At 49.2% G+C, this 16,584-nt stretch overlaps 1 protein-coding gene across 2 annotated transcripts; it reads right to left on the reverse strand.

Annotated features, from left to right (window-relative positions):
• Positions 1 to 291: 291 nt before the first annotated feature.
• ARFGAP2 (ADP ribosylation factor GTPase activating protein 2) lies at positions 292 to 15,680 on the reverse strand. Of its 2 annotated transcripts, XM_050955358.1 has the most exons (17): positions 15,563 to 15,680; positions 14,871 to 14,989; positions 12,305 to 12,377; positions 11,583 to 11,714; positions 11,418 to 11,498; positions 10,474 to 10,576; positions 9,698 to 9,754; positions 8,964 to 9,008; positions 8,151 to 8,203; positions 7,498 to 7,634; positions 6,785 to 6,916; positions 6,135 to 6,263; positions 5,917 to 6,048; positions 3,893 to 4,019; positions 3,644 to 3,737; positions 3,350 to 3,468; positions 292 to 2,768 (listed from the first exon to the last, which is right to left on the reverse strand). In XM_050955358.1, the coding sequence occupies exons 1-17, from the start codon at positions 15,632 to 15,634 to the stop codon at positions 2,748 to 2,750; spliced, it is 1,626 nt and encodes a 541-aa protein (XP_050811315.1). In that variant the 5' UTR covers positions 15,635 to 15,680; the 3' UTR covers positions 292 to 2,747. The 2 variants fall into 2 exon arrangements, with proteins under 2 accessions (XP_050811315.1, XP_050811314.1); XM_050955357.1 differs by lacking the exon at positions 8,964 to 9,008 and having other exon boundaries at positions 15,563 to 15,679.
• Positions 15,681 to 16,584: the final 904 nt, after the last annotated feature.

Below are 16,584 nucleotides of genomic sequence, written 5' to 3' on the forward strand. Positions count from 1 at the left end.
AGGGTGGAACGTTGCTAGTAAGTGGATTGCTGTACCCACCACCCACTTCTCCACTCACTGCTGCCTCATTCCAGTAAGCTGCATAGCCCAGCAGGAAAGAATCAGATGAGTTAGTGATCTGAGAACCCAAAACAGAACACAGTCCTAGCCCCGTACAGAGCATCCCTCATATAGCCCATGTTACAGAAGCGGGAGCTGCCCACATGTGCTCAAGCCTGCACCCTCTCACACCTCCCTGTACAAACCTACCCAGCACCCCAGGCCCTTTCTAGAAAGAGATGAGCCAGAGAACACACAGATGTTAGATTTTATTTAGTTGAGGGGAAAAGTGTTCCACTTCACTTCCCCTCATATGGCTGAGCCCTGAGCCCAGACATAAACAGCTCATTAATACCATTATCTCCTAAATAATATGAACAGTCCAGAGAAGAGAAATCCCTTCCCATCTCAGAGCAGAAGGAGCACCAGGCCATAGCACCAGCCTTTGCCATCCTCTCCCTCAGACAGGGAGTAGCTGGAGAGGCTGCCACTGCTTTGCTCCAAGACAATTTTAATAGTTAAAATCTAAGCATCAGTGCATATTTCAGAGCCCAGTGAGCAGGATCTGGAGGAGGTGCACAGGGGATAGGAGAGAACTGTAGGAAGGCAAGGCAGGCAGATGCTTAGATCCTGCAGCTGTACAAGTTAAATTCGGGTGTCTGCACTGTACAATGAACAACCACAGGAAGGAGGGTGGGTAAGACCTGCTGGGTTTTTTAAGTCAGATGGCTAGAGCTTTCCCCGCTCCAGTGAATCTCCCCATCACTGTAGGACCTAGGCACCAAACACACATTAGAATGTGAGAGGGAAACAGTCACTGCCCTACTAGGAAATTAGGTCCAACCTGCAACCACTGTGCTGCTACACCTTGCAGGTTGACAGACTCATAGGGGAGTCTGCACGTGAGGACCATCCGTAGCTATTCCTCTGCCAGCAAGTACTCAGGGGGAAAAAAAAACCAAACAACTGCATTGAACCATAACTTAATTCTCATGTTAAAATTAGGGGAGAATTCAGCAAAATGAAGAGATCCTGCCCTTCAGTAGTACAGCGTGAAGGAACTCAGCCTGGGGAAGCTCCAGGTAGGTGTGCTGCACACAGAGGTTCAGCATACTCTGCACTATGCTCCTGGTTGGTGCCACGCCCCTGCTACTTGGGCATCAAAGCAGCATTGTTGGGAGGGAAAGGAAAGGGGGAATGCTCTTTGCTTCTTCTACCCACAGAGAGAGTTACTCAGCTAAAGTGACTTCAAAAAGGAAAAGGCCCAGAACCATTGTGCTGGGAGGAACAGAGTCCAGCTCGTGCTGTTCCATCTCTGTGTGCACAGAACAAGTGGAACCAGAGAGGGGGCTGGGGCATGAAATTCAAGCATAAGTCAGTGCAAACCAGTCTAGGAGGCCCGGCACACCTGGGGGACTTGGCCTTGGGTACAGCTATGCTGGCTGAATTACTCTGAGTGGAAGTTGGGCCAGTAGAACAAATGGCTACTGCCTCCATTTCCACACAGAATTTTAGTTTTCATGTGTAAGAGTGTTGAGCCCATTTTTCATTGCGAAGTGCCTTCATCCCAGCCCTCAAGGACCCCTTCTAGGGGAGACCTGTGGGTATTAACATAGTTGACACTTCCTGGTGAGGAGCAGAGAGTCATCAAAAGGCAAGGTGCTTTGACACTAGACATTATACAATTCCTCTCTGTGCCCCAGGCCACCTCACCCCCCCCCCCCCCCCAAGAGGCTCTGATCTGTTCCTCAAGCAAAGCAAGCACAGCCTAGGGTTGCCAACCCTCCAGTATTGTCCTGGAGTCTCCAGAAATTAAAGGTTAGTCTTTAATTAAAGATAATGTCATGTGATGAAAACTCTAGGAACATGTCCAACCAAAACTGGCATCCCTATCACAGCCTCCGCTTAGCTGGAAGAAGTTGAACAAGAGGTGTGCCTGGGAAACAAGACATCATGGGTTTTTACACCTAGCCTGTAGATACCTCTGCAATGCTCAGCTTCCTGTGGAGTCCAGGCCTAAGCCTGGCCTCCTGATGTAACAAGATTAAGTTATTGTTTTGCTGGGGTTATTCTATCTATGCTGATTTACAGAAACATCAGCAAGTGTGACTTAATTTACAGAAGGGAGATGGCTCCCACTTACTAGGCTACCAAAACAGATTCCTGCAGGTCCTATGAAAACACAATGTTATTTTCACAACAACATTTACTGCTATTTCCCACTGCTCCTGCCATGTGGTGACTGAATAGAGCTTCCCTCCCCAGCCATACTAGCCTATGTATGGAGAAGGGGTGACAGCACTGAGCAAGACACATGAGGGTCATTTCCTTGTGGACCTGATGACAGGGCAAGTGGGAACTCTCTAAACAGAGTCACTTGCTGAGACAACAAGCTATGGGCCAGTGCGGGCTGGAGCTACCTGCACCTCCTGTCTCACAGCAATGTGGGGTTTCTGAGACAAGGCCTCCCACCCTAGCGGCAGAAGGTTTGGTTTGAGGGCTTATTAGTTTCTAATACAGATGAGACTCCAGAGCTATTTGGAAAGGATGTTGGGCATAGGCATCTCCTCATCCTCTTCTGTTTCTGTTGACTTCACCCACCCCGCTCCAGACAAACTAAAACAGAATCCTGCAGCATAACTCCAAGCAACTCAAGGTGAGACTGGTGCCTCTCGCTGGCATTTGTCTGAGCTGCAGTCCCTGGGTCATCAATATGAGCCATAGCGATCCTGAGGAAGGAAACACACCTTAAGTCACTGTCCCAACCACTCACATTATGAGGAGACAGATGGAGATAGGGACACACTGAGATGTTTAACATTCCTAGGGACTTGAGAGACAGACCAGCATGGAGCTAATCACAAACATTTGGGATGCCAGCCCAAAGGACAGGTCAGAGGAAAGCAGCCCCACCCTGAAGGACTCTGCCCAGGGATGCACTATGTGGGGACGGCGACCTTAGGGCTATAAAGGGAAGTCTTCATCAGCACAAGAAGGTGCTCTGAAATCAGCCCCAAAACGGATTACTACAGTGGCATGGAATGATCTCAGCTACTGGAGGGCAGCTGTCATTAACTGTAGCATGAAAATGCCTGCACAGAAACTGATCCCTGCAAACCCACTGTCCATATGCACAGCCCAAGCAGGGGACAAGGGAAGGCAGCTCCCTACAGATGAGGCAAGACCTAGGAGGCCGAAATCCACAGGGTGCAAATTCAACTAATTTACCCTGCTGTTCATTTGAACATACCCAGTAGGTAGGACACTCAGATCCCAACCCCTGGCCACAGTGAGGAACCCCCTGCCTCACCTGGAGAGAGTTCATCACACCGTTGGCTAGAACGGCCATCTTGCCAGCAACAGATTTTACTCCTTGCTTGAACTGGGTGATGTCAGCTGCAGGCAGCACGTTCCCAATTGACACACCACCTGCCAAGAGCCAGCAAAAGGGGTGGGTTGGGCCTGAGGGCAAGAATAGCCCCCTCCCAGCAGGCCCTACTTATTCAGCTCCATAGCAGCCCCTCAACCATGACCCTTCTAGGCTTAGATCCAGGAGTCTGCCATTGTCTGCTTGCTCCCCTCCCTTCGCTAGGTACTAACAAACCTGCTGAGTGCGTGTTCTCAGCCTCCCCAAAGAGGTCTGCGGAGCTGATGGCACTGCTGCCAGAGAGCTGCTGCAATCGAGACCTGGCTTCATACTGCATCAAGGAGAAAGCAGAAGACTCAGACTCAGCTACAACAAAAAGGGATAAAACCAGGGCTTGAGACAGGATGGGAGAGGGTCAGGCCAGGGGACAAGTACCAGTCCAAGTACAGCAGGAAAGGCAGGGGCGGGGGTAAGTGTGGCACTTACCTCAGCATCTGCTTCCCGTCCAAAGAACATATCTGAGGAGATGGCTTTGGCCCCGGCAAACTTCTGCCGAGCTTCATTTGATTCCACTGCAGATGTCCTGCTCTCTGCCTCCCTCCTGTTGGTGGGTCTGAGGGAGACGAGACAGGAGAGAGACCTCACTAAACCTTTGCGCTCACAGCAAGGAAGGCAGCTTATCAGGTCCACTCCGCTGACACCCACATTGCTCAAAGCAAACCTACAAAGCCACAGGCAAGAGCCACTGCTGATCCCCCTGCTTCTGGAGGGCAGTTTAGCAAAGCTGAGTTTGCCTGGCAGTCATCAGGTCCTGTTGTGATTAGTAGCCATAAACATTTATCCCAATTGTAGCTCAAATATAAAAAGTATGGGTACGTTCATAAATAAATGCCAGAATAACCCATAACTTTCTGCCTGTTTGAAAATAAATCATGGAAAATATGTTATGTTTTCAATAATGAATGTTATTAAACAAGTGCAAGAGAACCATACAGAGAAACTGGATTAGTGCAAACGAAAAAGGGCCTGCTGATATGGTTCAAGGACTGTTGAAACCATGGTTGGTAAAAACAGAAGATGTGGATCCCAAAGTTAATGAACTAAAATTGGCATGGTGAACACTAGGCCTGATTGGTGGACAAAATAATGAGGGGGGGGGGGGGAAAGAACTATGCCATCAAGTCTTCCCCCTTTTTTGGGGTTCTTGAAAAGAGACCTTGAAAATAAACAAATCGTTCTCCTGTCCCACCTTACATCCCCAGCTTGTCTCGTCTTATCTTCCCTGATCCTGTGACAGAAGGAGCAGACCAAACTGAAAGACTTTCTTCGTAAGAGGAAGGCCATTAGGCTTTGCTCTTGTTCAAGGAACTTTGTTTTTCACTTGTGAGTCCTGAAAATCATACCATCATGACATCCAGTCCTCAGCCCATCAGTGGGAATTCCAGCCTATGCAGTGCTGGCAATTAGGTAAGATTGCGTGCTGCCTGCTTTCCTGGCATGTTTTCTGACCCCTCTTCCTTCCTCCTATTTTCTTTTCTTTCTCTCCCTCTCCCTCTCATCAAATCCTGAAATCAACTGCACTGCATCAGCACAGCAAGATGAGATGACCATAATCTTGTCCAGTCTAAGGAAACAAGACCCAACCAGGAGACATCCCTGACCAGAACAAACTGGCGTCCAAGCAACAGGTACTGTGGTCAGCCAAACAGCCAAAGCACGTATTCATAATTGACCAGCCATCAAGTATTCCAAAAAAACATCAACAACAGCTGTATTTCTCCTACTTTTTCTATTCCCTCTTTCCTCTACCTTGTGTCTGTTAGAAAAAAAGAGAAGCAAACAGCCTTTATACCACAGGACAGAGTACAACTAACCCTTTCTTTTTCATCAAAAAAGGTTGTTTTGAAAATAAGAGGCTCTGATATTTTGCCTCCAAAAAAATATTTTAATAGATTTAATTAAGTTTGTTTTGCAATTCCAGTTTCACTGTAAATGTTTCTGTTATAATTCCTTGGATTTGATCCCTGAACTTTCAACGCCGGAATGAATGCTTTGGGGTGTTTGCCAAGGAACCAAGCCCACTGTAGAAAGAACCCCCAAACTTAAGCATCACTGTTCTAATGATGGACAGTGGAAGTTTATAAAACACCTTTTAGTCTTTTGGTCCTTGAGATCAGTACAAGAGTTCCCATTGTGTCACCAGGCCATGGGCTTCCCTGTTAGGAGAGTCAAAGGCCAGAGTCCCTTTCACGAAGGAGCCAATGTAGATACTAGGTACTTCCTGTCTCAGTGACTAGCCCAAGGGACTCCTCTGTGTGACACACCAAGGGCTCTATTTTGTTTTTGGTTGCTGTACCCATGGAGATGAGGTTTCCATAGATCCTGCTCATAGCGCGAGGCATGGGAGAGGCTTGTGGGGCTCGGGTTTAAGCCTAGTTCCACCTCACTGCAAGGCCCGCCCCTTGTATCCAGAGTCTGAGCTCCAGCAGCAGCAAGGTGGTGCCCATTACCTCTCTCCAATGGGCCGGATGCTGGAGATGGTCACTGCGGCCTCCTCCTCCCCTTTGTCAACACCCCAGGAGGAATCTGTTTCCCATCGCGAGCCGAAGGCATCTCCCAGTGAGAAGGGATTATCTTTGTACCTAGGGACCAAGTACAAGGGACTCAGCTAGGTCAGCCATAGGAAATCCAGGACTAAGCCAAAGACCACAATGAGGCTCAGCCTTACTTGGGGGGTCCAGATGTGAAACCTCCGGTATCTTCAAACAAGTCCAGCTGGGAGCGAGAAGATTTCACAGCCACTGGTGTCTCCTGCTCAATCACTTGCATCTCAGACAGCACGGAGTGAGAGACAGAACTAACAACAAGGCAAGGAGTCAAGGCTCAAGCCTCAGGAACCCCCAATCAGGGGGTGACAGCATCCAAGCAACCCTACAGCATCTTGCTTCAACTGGAACTGGCCAACCCTGAGAAGATGAGGGTGCTAAGACTCCTGAGCCAGTAGAGCCTGGCTCCAGCACTATCCCATGATGCAACTGGACAAATTCATCTCCATCTAGAAGTCTGCTGGACTGAGATACCAAGTGTTATTTCACCTCCCTATAACCCAGTGATGATGCAGGATGGCAAATGCCACCAACGAGGCCCAGGGGTCAGAGACCTATAGGCTTTGAGTAGAGTGCAGGGCCTGCCTCATCCTCTCCAGGGATGGAAGTGATTCCAGACATGGCTCATCACACAGGCATTCTGAATCAAAATTCAAACACTTATCTGTTAAGATGGCAGCAGGCTCCCGCACAAGTCTAAGCCAGAGCAAAGCATCCCCAGATAGTCTTTCCTGCAGCAAAGTACCACCCCAAGCAACCCCAAAATAAATACCTTCTGGACACCAATCCCATGCCCAGTCTCTCAGCTTGTTCGCGTTTCTTCCCTTCCAGGTTCTGAAGTTTCTTTTCCTCCTTCTTCCGATCGATCTGCAACTCCTGATAGGCCAGTCGCATTGAAGTAACTCTAAGGGAAACAACAGTAGTGGATACAAGGTCACCTCTCCCCCAAGGTGGATACTGTGGAGAGGTGGGGTGGAAAAACAGTAGGTTTATGCAACAAAATGATCAAATTGTAAAATCCTAGCACAGAAAGGGCATGCTGTAGTTTTTTCAGCGTAGCTTGATCTACACTAGGATTTCATATCGTGTTCACTTTCTTATAAGAGACATGTTTTTAATTAGTGTACAAAGTCTATGAGCACAGATAGCAGGTCCTGATCCCAGCCCAGTCTTTGGATCAGGCCCAAAAATGGCATTAGTGGAACAGAGCCAGAATCAATGGAGCACCGGGGAACTGCCACACCTACCCACCCAAACCCCTTTCAGAGGCACTGAATCAAATACAGTCACAGCAATGCTGCTTCTGCCTTCCTGGAGGGACAACAACTACTTCAGATGACCTCCTGCTCCTGCCCAGGGAGCTATCTTGCTGCTTGTTCAGCATCTACAGGCTAAGAATTCTCAGGGTAGAGAGCATCAACCTCATGCCAATTTCAATGCCCTAGCAAACAAGTATTCAGCCCACAACTGTGGCTTGACACTCACATGGACTCCTCAGCTTGTTTCCTCGACTCCACCGACTGCTGCTCCCTCAGCTTCTCAGCCACCTGGGCTTGTCGCTCTATCTCACTGAAGCTCTGGCTGCTCACTTTCTGGGCTCCTAGCCCCTTTTTTGCACCCAGCTGGATAAAACAGACCCAGAGTGAGAATTTCTCCCTAAGACGTCCAGGGCCCTTCAGAAATACCCAGCACATCAGGCCTTCAGCTTTTCTGGTTCAGTGCCCCACACCACATAGCAGCAAGCGACTGATGTTTCAGAGGAGAGGGAGAGCACTCATAAAGGGTGAACTGAACTACCTGTGCAGTGCAGTACGGGATTAGCCAGGTGCATTCTGGGCCCAGCCATGGAACTCACAATACAAGGCTTGATAGTTTCACTGCCTTCATCTTAGCAAAGCATTGAGTGTGCGGGGGGAGGAAGAACCAGTAGAGCAGAGTATCATCAACTCGCTAATCACGCAGAATGAAAAAGTTTCATCAGCAGGCATCAGACACCTCAGAAGGAGGGCCAGGTTCAGAGGGAGCCTCAATAAGGGTAGCAAAGCAAGGTGCCAGCGAACAAGCCGGGACCAGCAGAAGGAGAGCAGGGATGCATAAGGTGCAAGGGATAGCCCCCTGTAACAGGGGCTCAGACGTACCCCTTTCTTGGCAGTGCCTGGCTTCTTCTTTCCGATGAGGGAAGATTTTAGTTCTGGAACAGGAAGGAAGGAGTGAGTGAGCAGGAGTGAAAGCACTCAACAAGCTAGGATTAGTACATAACAGCCCGGGCAGCAGCCCACACACAAAAATCCACAGCCTAGCTGCAACAAAGTCCAGGGCACATCATGCAGTTTCACAGCACAGCCCAGGCGACTCCACCCAGCCAAGAATGAAGCAGTGAGACCACCATGAAGAATGAGAAGCTCCAGGCACACAGGCTGGGCCTGGATGGGAGGCATGTCACTCTGAGGGAAGTTCTGGCTGCACCAGTAAGTGACATGTCATGCAGCTGGTGTCCTGTATTTGGTGGTGAAGGTGGGGTCAATGGACAAAGACTCGATCTGTCTGTTGGGAGAGCTCCAGCAGTGTCTCAGAAAGGAAAGGGAGAGGTGGGGGGAAGAGGGGTCGGTGCCCACTACAGATGCCTTTAGGGAGAGTCATCCAGAAAGCCAGAAGAGTCCAAGCAACAGGAAGCATAGCTGTGCCCCTGGCTGCAGGGAGACATCTGGAGGGGGCACTGACCCACTGTGCCTGGGGAGGCTAGTTGGGTCCTAAAGCCTAGCAGGGCAGAGAGGCAGCCAGCAGCTTCCCTCACACACTTCCTTCCATCTGGAATCTGCCACTTCGGAGGCAGAAATTTGGATAAACTCTGCTGCCCAGGAATCCAACGTTAGGGCTGAAGGCAGAATCAAAGAAGAGGGCAGGCAGAGGTGCCATAAGCAGCCAGTGCAGGCTATTTGTTAGCCAGTTACCTCTGGCAGGAGCAGACCCTTGTGCAGACAGACACATGGACGCGTCTGAGGGAGAAAAACAAACACGGGGAATGAAAGGTTTACTCTTGGACTAAGGTTTACATCAGGCCTGGGCACAGTGCGGCCAGGAGCACACATTTCCTAATAGGGAAATGCAGGCTATGGCCACACACTACAGAGCCAGATGGAGGACAGTATCATGAGACCTGCCGCCCGTCAGCCACACCTCCATACTGAAGAGGAGGCTGAAGTGAGCTGATTGTATGCCAGTTATATGCTGTCACTGGGTTCCTAGAAAATTATGAGAGTGTCTCTTGGGCAGTCAAGCTCTAGTCATCTGTGCTAAACCCTACAATTGGAGCAAACTGTTGGGAATGAGATGCATGTTTAAATTTGGAAGGGGAGGGTGAATGGGGCAGGAAGTCTCCAGTTCATAGAGTGGAATCAATGGCTGCAGAGTCTGGCCCTCTGGGTAACTTAATGAGCGCCAAGAGCACAATGTGATTGGAAAGCCAACAACAGATCCCTGAGGGCAGACTCCACAGGAGGATAAATTTCTATTATAGAACTAAGAATGGGCTCAAGCCAGTTCCAGCTCTACTGATCTCACTAGAGAAAACCTGCAAAGACAGCTACTGTGCCAGGCCCAGAGCCAGCTAGAGCCAAACAAGAATGACTCACTCCCAGGGACAGGGTAACAGGGAGAGGACAAACCAGAAGACTCTCTCACTTACCCAGAGGAGCTTTAGGAGAAACACTCAACAGGTCAATAGATGGGCCTTGGTTGGACTCTATGGAGACAAGATGAGCAGTCAGACTATAGTGAGGAAAGAAGATTACAGATTTACACCCTCTCCCGCCTGACACGGGGCTCACAGTACCCCTATCCTAATAGATGCATTCCAGATGTTTCTAAGAAAGCTGCAACATCTGCAGAGCACAGATGACTCTTCACAGCAGCTGACATAGGGTCTTCATTCAGCAAGTTACTCCTTCTAAAATTTCTTCATTAAGTGAGTCAAGAAACCATGGAGCGCCAGCTTACAGGGAAATATATGAAGCTCTTTCAAAGAGCAGCACTTCTTCCAAATCCCTTCCCTCCCTGCAACATCTACCTAGAAACAGAATCTCTGTAACTCTGTGTTCACCTGCTCCATGCACCCCATATGCAGACCCCATCTATTGCGAGGGACAGTGAAGAAGGCTGCAGTAGAAATGATTCTGAGATCTGCACATGGGCACCAAGAAAAAATGTCAGGCAAACCCAAAGTCATAAAGATCCTGTTTCCATGCACATGCTGCAAGAAGAGCAAAGAACTGCATAATCTCTCTGATCTGGGAGCAGAATGGGTTTCCCAGACAGATCCATTTCACCAGAACTCCAAAACAATGTTGCATGGAACCTCCACTCATTGCCCATGCAGGGAGCAAGGGAGAATCTAAGCCTTTTCAACCCCAGCCCAATGAGATTCTTTGCTGGAAGAGAAAAGTTGTTTAGCAGTGAACTCACGTGGCATCTCGCCGGTTGCCAATGGCTTTGCTGCGCTCTCAGACTCCAGTGAGGACAATGCTAGATTCTGAGCAGCTTCTGCCACATCCCAGGTACTGGAAAGCTTAAAGGTTGAAACATGCTACAATGAGTCTCAAAGGGATAATGACCCAGTACAGTTACCAATCCCACCCCAGGTGAATAGTGACTCCACCCAGTTATAGATCAAAAGAGGATAACATGTACCCATGCACATATCATAGTTTCTCCAGAGACAGTGGTGACGTTAGGGGCCAGTCAGCATTTCCTCAGGAGTTCCAAGAAATCACCAGTGAGGGAGAATGGAGCTGAGCTGGATGCAGTGGGGTTGGAGAGACAAGAGGTCTCATTCAAGAGATAGATAAACCAGGGATGCCATCACAATTTCGACTGAGATGAAGGACTGCCCATATTTCAGGGGATAACCCCCACTTGGCTCCCCGAGGGAGGGTAGAAGACTCGTCTATGCTGATTATCCTACATTCCTTCAGGTCTGTTCCCATTTTACTCCACCCACTATGAGCAGTGACCCAAATCTAACAGACCTGGGCCTCCAAACAGCAGGGATGATTTGTATACAAGCTCCTGCTGGCTACCTGTACTTGGCATAACAGTCTAAAAAAGAGTCTACGTAATAAAGGGGTAGCCAAAACAAGGCCTATAGGCCAAAAGGAGCTGATAGAGTTCCCCAGTGGTGCACCTACAATGCAGAGTGGCAGCAGGCAGAGGTTCCAGTCTGCAATACTCCACTCCTGAACCATGCTGTAGGTTGGGAACTGCAGTCTTCACAGGCTGCAGCTCCATATTTTTACCAAGGCCAGTTGCAATCAGCCTTTTTCATACAAACCAGGTGTGAAAGCAGGCTCCTGGCAAGTTGACAAAGCAGCTTTCAACAGGGACAGTGATATCTAGCTGATCTGTCTCACCTGTGTGTGCTCCATGAAGAAGTCAGCATCGTTCTTCTCAGGTGAATGGCCTGGGGTTCCACTCAGTCCATCTACCAGGAGCTGAAAGGAAGACCACATCACATATGACTCAGCAATCAGCATCATGCTTCTTTCCCACTGTGGTACAGGCTGGTCAGCACTTACACTGGTGCCATACTTGGCCATGGCAGCACTCGCCAGCTGCCGGATCTTCTCCCTGTACATCTGGGCAGCTCTGCTATTATACTTGGCATTGGCATCTGTGGTGGTGCAGCCATGTTGGCGGAAGAAGGCAGTCTGAGGAAAAGGGGATAATCAGTCTACAGACAGCCAAGTCAAACTCCCACAAGCATCAGACATCAGTAACCAACTTGACAGCAGCAGTAACAAGAGCAGGGAACTTCCCAGAGAATGAGGGGTGTAGGGGGAGTAAAGTGCTTTTCCCTAGAAATATACCAGCTACTGTTCAACTCCGCCTTCACCTGGATCCTGCTCTTCCAGGATCCAGAGATTCAAGAACCCACTACCAGCCCTTCCCAGGGAGGAGTGCTTCTGAATCACAGCATGGGGCAGGGCTTCTAGGCTCTTCCTGAGCAGAACTCCCTTATCTTTAAAAAACCCTTCAGATCTCATGTAAGGGAGATCTAGGAAAATGACAGACCTATATATCAGGAGTCTAATCTCTACCAGGGTTACTGTTCTGACCCCTTAAGTGGAGATGGAAAATGAAAGTGCCTCTCTTCTCCTGCAGGTATCCAGAGAGAGTGAGAGGAGAATAGTACCCAAGCACCAAGAAAGCCATGCCAGGAGGAGCTGGGCACACAGGAAGCAGAGAATGCTCACAGCCGAAACAGAAATCAAACAAAATGCCTATAGAGGTTCCTCACCGCATTGGCATTGCTGCCCACTTGCATACACCTCAGCTGGAACCAGCTCCAGTTTGAATCCAGCTCTGTAGACCTGTACAAGAACAAAATCAGCTATATCAAGAAGGTGTAAGTGTCCTGGATTCAGAAGCATGTTATCAGCCAGCAGAGCCAGAGCCTGACATCTCACTGCAATTTAGTCACACCATTCTGGAGCATGTGGGATCTCTGTAGCCTTTCTATTTCACTTCCCACCCAGTAACTGGAGTTAAGAGGAGTTTGTAATGGTCATTGATCTCACTGGCTTGCTCCCCACACTGGATATATAATGCCCATGTAAAAATGTCTCCCAATGGCATTGCACTCAGAGGGGGATCCCAGCCAGCATCTCCTGTTCTCCAGGAATTGATCCTACCACACCACGGAAGACGCATATATTCAGCCCACCCCATTATGTTTTAAAGCACAGGGGTGGGCTTACAAGCCATATCAAAGGCACTACTCAAAATAAAAGGGCATTGCATACTTGCAGAAACATTAGTAGTAGAATGAAGAGCGAGATCCACACTCTCATCCTATGCTAGAACAGTATGCAAAGAGACACCAGCTACAGCCCTGGCCCTGATTGGAAGAAAGTCAGGTATCATAGAGGTGTGGATCTCACAACAGGGCACTTATTCAACCATCATAACAAATGACTGTTAAGTCCTCCTGAAGGGCAGAGCATACAAGTTTTGGAGAGTGCAATGATAATGCACTGAGCATCTGGACATTAGCCTGGGACCCAGTGAAACAGGTACAAGTTTAGGACACTTGTGTTGGTAGTACGTAGGAGCAACAAAAACAGATCTAGGAAGGTTATAAACATGGACAGAAAACAACAAAACAAGACTCTGCTCTGAAAGTGATGCTAATACACATCTGGAGGAGCACATGCTGGAACAGATACTAAATGGAGAGAGAAACCTAGAAAGTAGAAATTCTCAGGGAGACAGTAGATGGCAAGTTTAACAGAAGGGTCACTCACTATAGCAAGCCAAAAAGGTTGCAGAAGTTTCATATCAGTGAGCAGGGAGAGAACAGCTTTCTTCCATGGCTCTGGTGCATGTGCACCTGTGCCTGAAATATGACCTTCTGTTCTGGCATCCAAGTGCCAAAAAGGTAAACCGGATGCAGATCAGAAAAGAGCAATACAGTGATCCAAGGGCTGATGGTCTCAGTTATGACAAAGATGAAGAGCTAAATCTGTCTACTTTAGTTAAGAAATGACTTAAGGAGAGACCAGTCTGTAAACATCCAAAGGGTGTAAACAGCAGAGAGAGTACCAGGAAGAAGTGGGAAAACTTGGACTAATAAATAGTAATTTCTATTACAATCATGCCTAGAGACCCCAGTTATAGACCAGGACCCCATTGCACTAGGCACTGTACAGACCCAACAAAAAGACAGTCGCTGTCTTAAGAAGCTTAAATACCATGAGAAACACCAAGATAGCATGACCTGTGAGACTGAGGAACAATCTGTGCAATGGAAAGGTTGGAAGTCCTATCATTTGAGACATGGACAAAACACCAGATAATGTTCAGTGATGACCTACTTCGCGGGGGTTGGTCTGGATAGGTCCAGTACATCACCATCTCTTACTCTTCTTCTTCCTTGACCTAATGCCATCAAATGGGGTCTGCGCTATGAGCACTCTCCCTCCAAAGTGCCCTGGGAGTTGTGTCCAGTGTCTCAGCCTCTATCACACCACATGCCAATACATCTTCTTCCTTTATGACATCCCTCCACCCTTTAGGCTGGCCTTATTTTGCTGGACTCTTTTATCCACATAGTTGTCAAGACTGGACTTTACAGGACCAAACCATCTGAGCCTGCACTCCCTCATTCTTTTGTTTATGGGTCTCACTTTGAGTAAGTCTCTCACACATACATTCCTGACATGGCCTTTCTTCCTTACACCACTCATCCACCTCAACATTTGCTTTTCTGTGGAACAGATCATTTGCTCATTTTTCTTCTATGCTGCTCCACGAGCACTATACATTAAAACTGGACAGCCTCCATTTTTTTTTTAGACTTTCTCTTTTAATCTTACTGGTATCTCCCTGTCACAAACTACACCACTTATGTCTATCCATTTCAGTCAGGCATTTATCATCTTAGCTCTAATTTCATCCTTCATTTCCCCTCTTACTAATATCGCTGAAAAGGGTGAAGTTCTTTGCTAGTATTCCAGCTCTTACTCAGAATACTCCAGATGCTCTTCCTTTGAGGGTAATGCACATAACACATTGGTGCTCTAAGGACTATTTCACTGAGTTTCTTCATATGTTAAAAGAACTAGGAGCCAAATTTAAAGTGTTACACATTCAGCAAACTATACAGAAAAATGTGCGCTTTTGAGAATAAAGTGCCTCCTGCTTGACAGAAGTCCTCCTGCTAAACAAACCTCAGCTAATTCCAATAATGATAAGGTAAGCAAATGCTATGAGTGAATGCATCCTTGATCTGCAGATCAAAACATCTCTCCCTTCCCCATAATGCATCCCCACCCCCTTTCAACTCTTGTGCTAAACATACAAACCTGATAAAGCTTAGGTGCACGCCCAGTGACCTGTGGACTCCAGAGCAGTCAATGCACAGAAATACGCCATAGGAAATACTGGCCCAGCTTGGATTCTTAGCACCACAGTCAAAGCAGGCCTAAGGGGAAATCAGAGTGAAGAGTAAGGAAGTCACAGAGGGTCTGAGAGGTGGCCCTAGCATCAGACTGAGGAGCCACAGGGAGGTCTGAGCTGGCTGGGGCTGTATCCCCGTTTCCGCACGAAAGCAGCAGCAGCAGAAGAGCCGGCAAATTAAATGCTAAAATAAAAAGCGTCCCCTGCAGCTGGGCAGCCTCCACCACCCTCTTCCCTTCCCCGTTCACACCGCCCCGGCTGTGACGTCCCTGGGACGCTGGGGCATTTCCAGCGGATCAAAGCCCCGCCCGCCCCCAGCACCACGGTTCAGCTCCCTGGCCACCAGCCACCCGGGAAGCTGCCCCTGCCCTGGCAGAGGGGCCGGGCAGCCCAGGGGAGAACGGGCCTGTCTCGCTGCCAGGCCGCAGACACCCGAGGCCGGGCTGGGGCACAACCCGGGGACCACCCCGCAAGCCGGCAGGGGCCGAGCCGGGCCCCGCAGCTCCACCGGAAGCAGGAGAGGCAGGAAGCGGCTTCGGGGGCCCAGTCCCGACCGGGAGGACCCAGCCACGGATGGGGCCCGGCCCCGCTCCGGTACCTTATTGGCCGGCGCCGCCCGCAGCCGCTTGAACAGAGTCTGAATCTCCACCTTGCTCGGCTCCGCCGCCATGGTCTCTCCTTCCCAGAAAAGACCGGGGTGACGGGTCCCCGCCGGGTCCAATCCGCGCGGGGCGGAACTGACGACGGGTCCCTACCGGGGCCAACCACAACCTCCACCGCCGCCATGACACCCGAGGCAGAGTAGTCAGGGCGGTGTGCGGATTTCGATCCCCCCGGGGCTCTGCCGGACGATGCCCAAGGCCTGTTCCGCCATAAACTGTCCGAACCGGGACACCCGGGAGAACCGCGCCCGGGGACTCTCCTTCCACAGGTGGGAGCGGGAGCGGGAGCGGGGCCTCATGCCGCTGGGAGGGGGCTGGTCTCCCTGGGGGCGGGGCCTCACGGGGCTCGCATCCCTGAGGGCGGGGCTAGTATCGGGGGGCGGAGTCTGGCTTCGGCTCCTGAAGGGAGGGTTAGGGCTAGTTGCCCGCATGGTTGTACCCATGGTAGCGTTACCGTGTTTGACCATTCAAAAACGAGGACGCTCTATGGAGGGGCTATTTGCACCAGTATCTTCTAACGCGTGTTGTATTAATGTGTTGTTATACTGTTACATCTGCTGTGTGCTACATGTTGTCTATATTGAGTATATATAAGAACTAGTGATGTGGCCACAAAAGTGAGGTTTACTTATTTAAAGTTAGCTGTACTTCTTTATATGTAGTGAGTCCTTTCCTTTCACCAGCTCTTCAGTTTTCTTTCTCCTCTTGTGTCCACACACACTTCTCTGTAGATCGCATTTTTCTCAGCAGAGGTTGAATGCTTTTTAAGAAGGCATGAAAGTGTTTACAAGAAGTTTGTCTGAAGTTGTACTGTACAAATAGAATTCCTTTCAGAGACTCAGTATTCAGGTTGTTCCTTTGTCCACTGGTTTTGCATCAGTGAAAAAATTCGCTCTACATTTGCATTGTGAGAAGGAATAGTGAAGAACTGTGCAATCTTTAACTAAATGACACTCAG

Source organism: Gopherus flavomarginatus, chromosome 5 (assembly GCF_025201925.1).
Source record: "Gopherus flavomarginatus isolate rGopFla2 chromosome 5, rGopFla2.mat.asm, whole genome shotgun sequence".
In the NCBI taxonomy this organism is placed as follows: Eukaryota; Metazoa; Chordata; order Testudines; family Testudinidae; genus Gopherus; species Gopherus flavomarginatus.

Coding starts and splice junctions, on each gene's coding strand:
- ARFGAP2 (XM_050955358.1), bottom strand. CDS start 15,634: ATGGCGGCGGAGCCGAGCAAGGTGGAGATTCAGACTCTGTTCAAGCGG. Junction 3,469..3,643: donor TGAGAACACGCACTCAGCAG/GTTTGTTAGTAC, acceptor GGCTCTTGGCAG/GTGGTGTGTCAATTGGGAAC. Junction 2,769..3,349: donor GTGTGATGAACTCTCTCCAG/GTGAGGCAGGGG, acceptor TTCCTTCCTCAG/GATCGCTATGGCTCATATTG.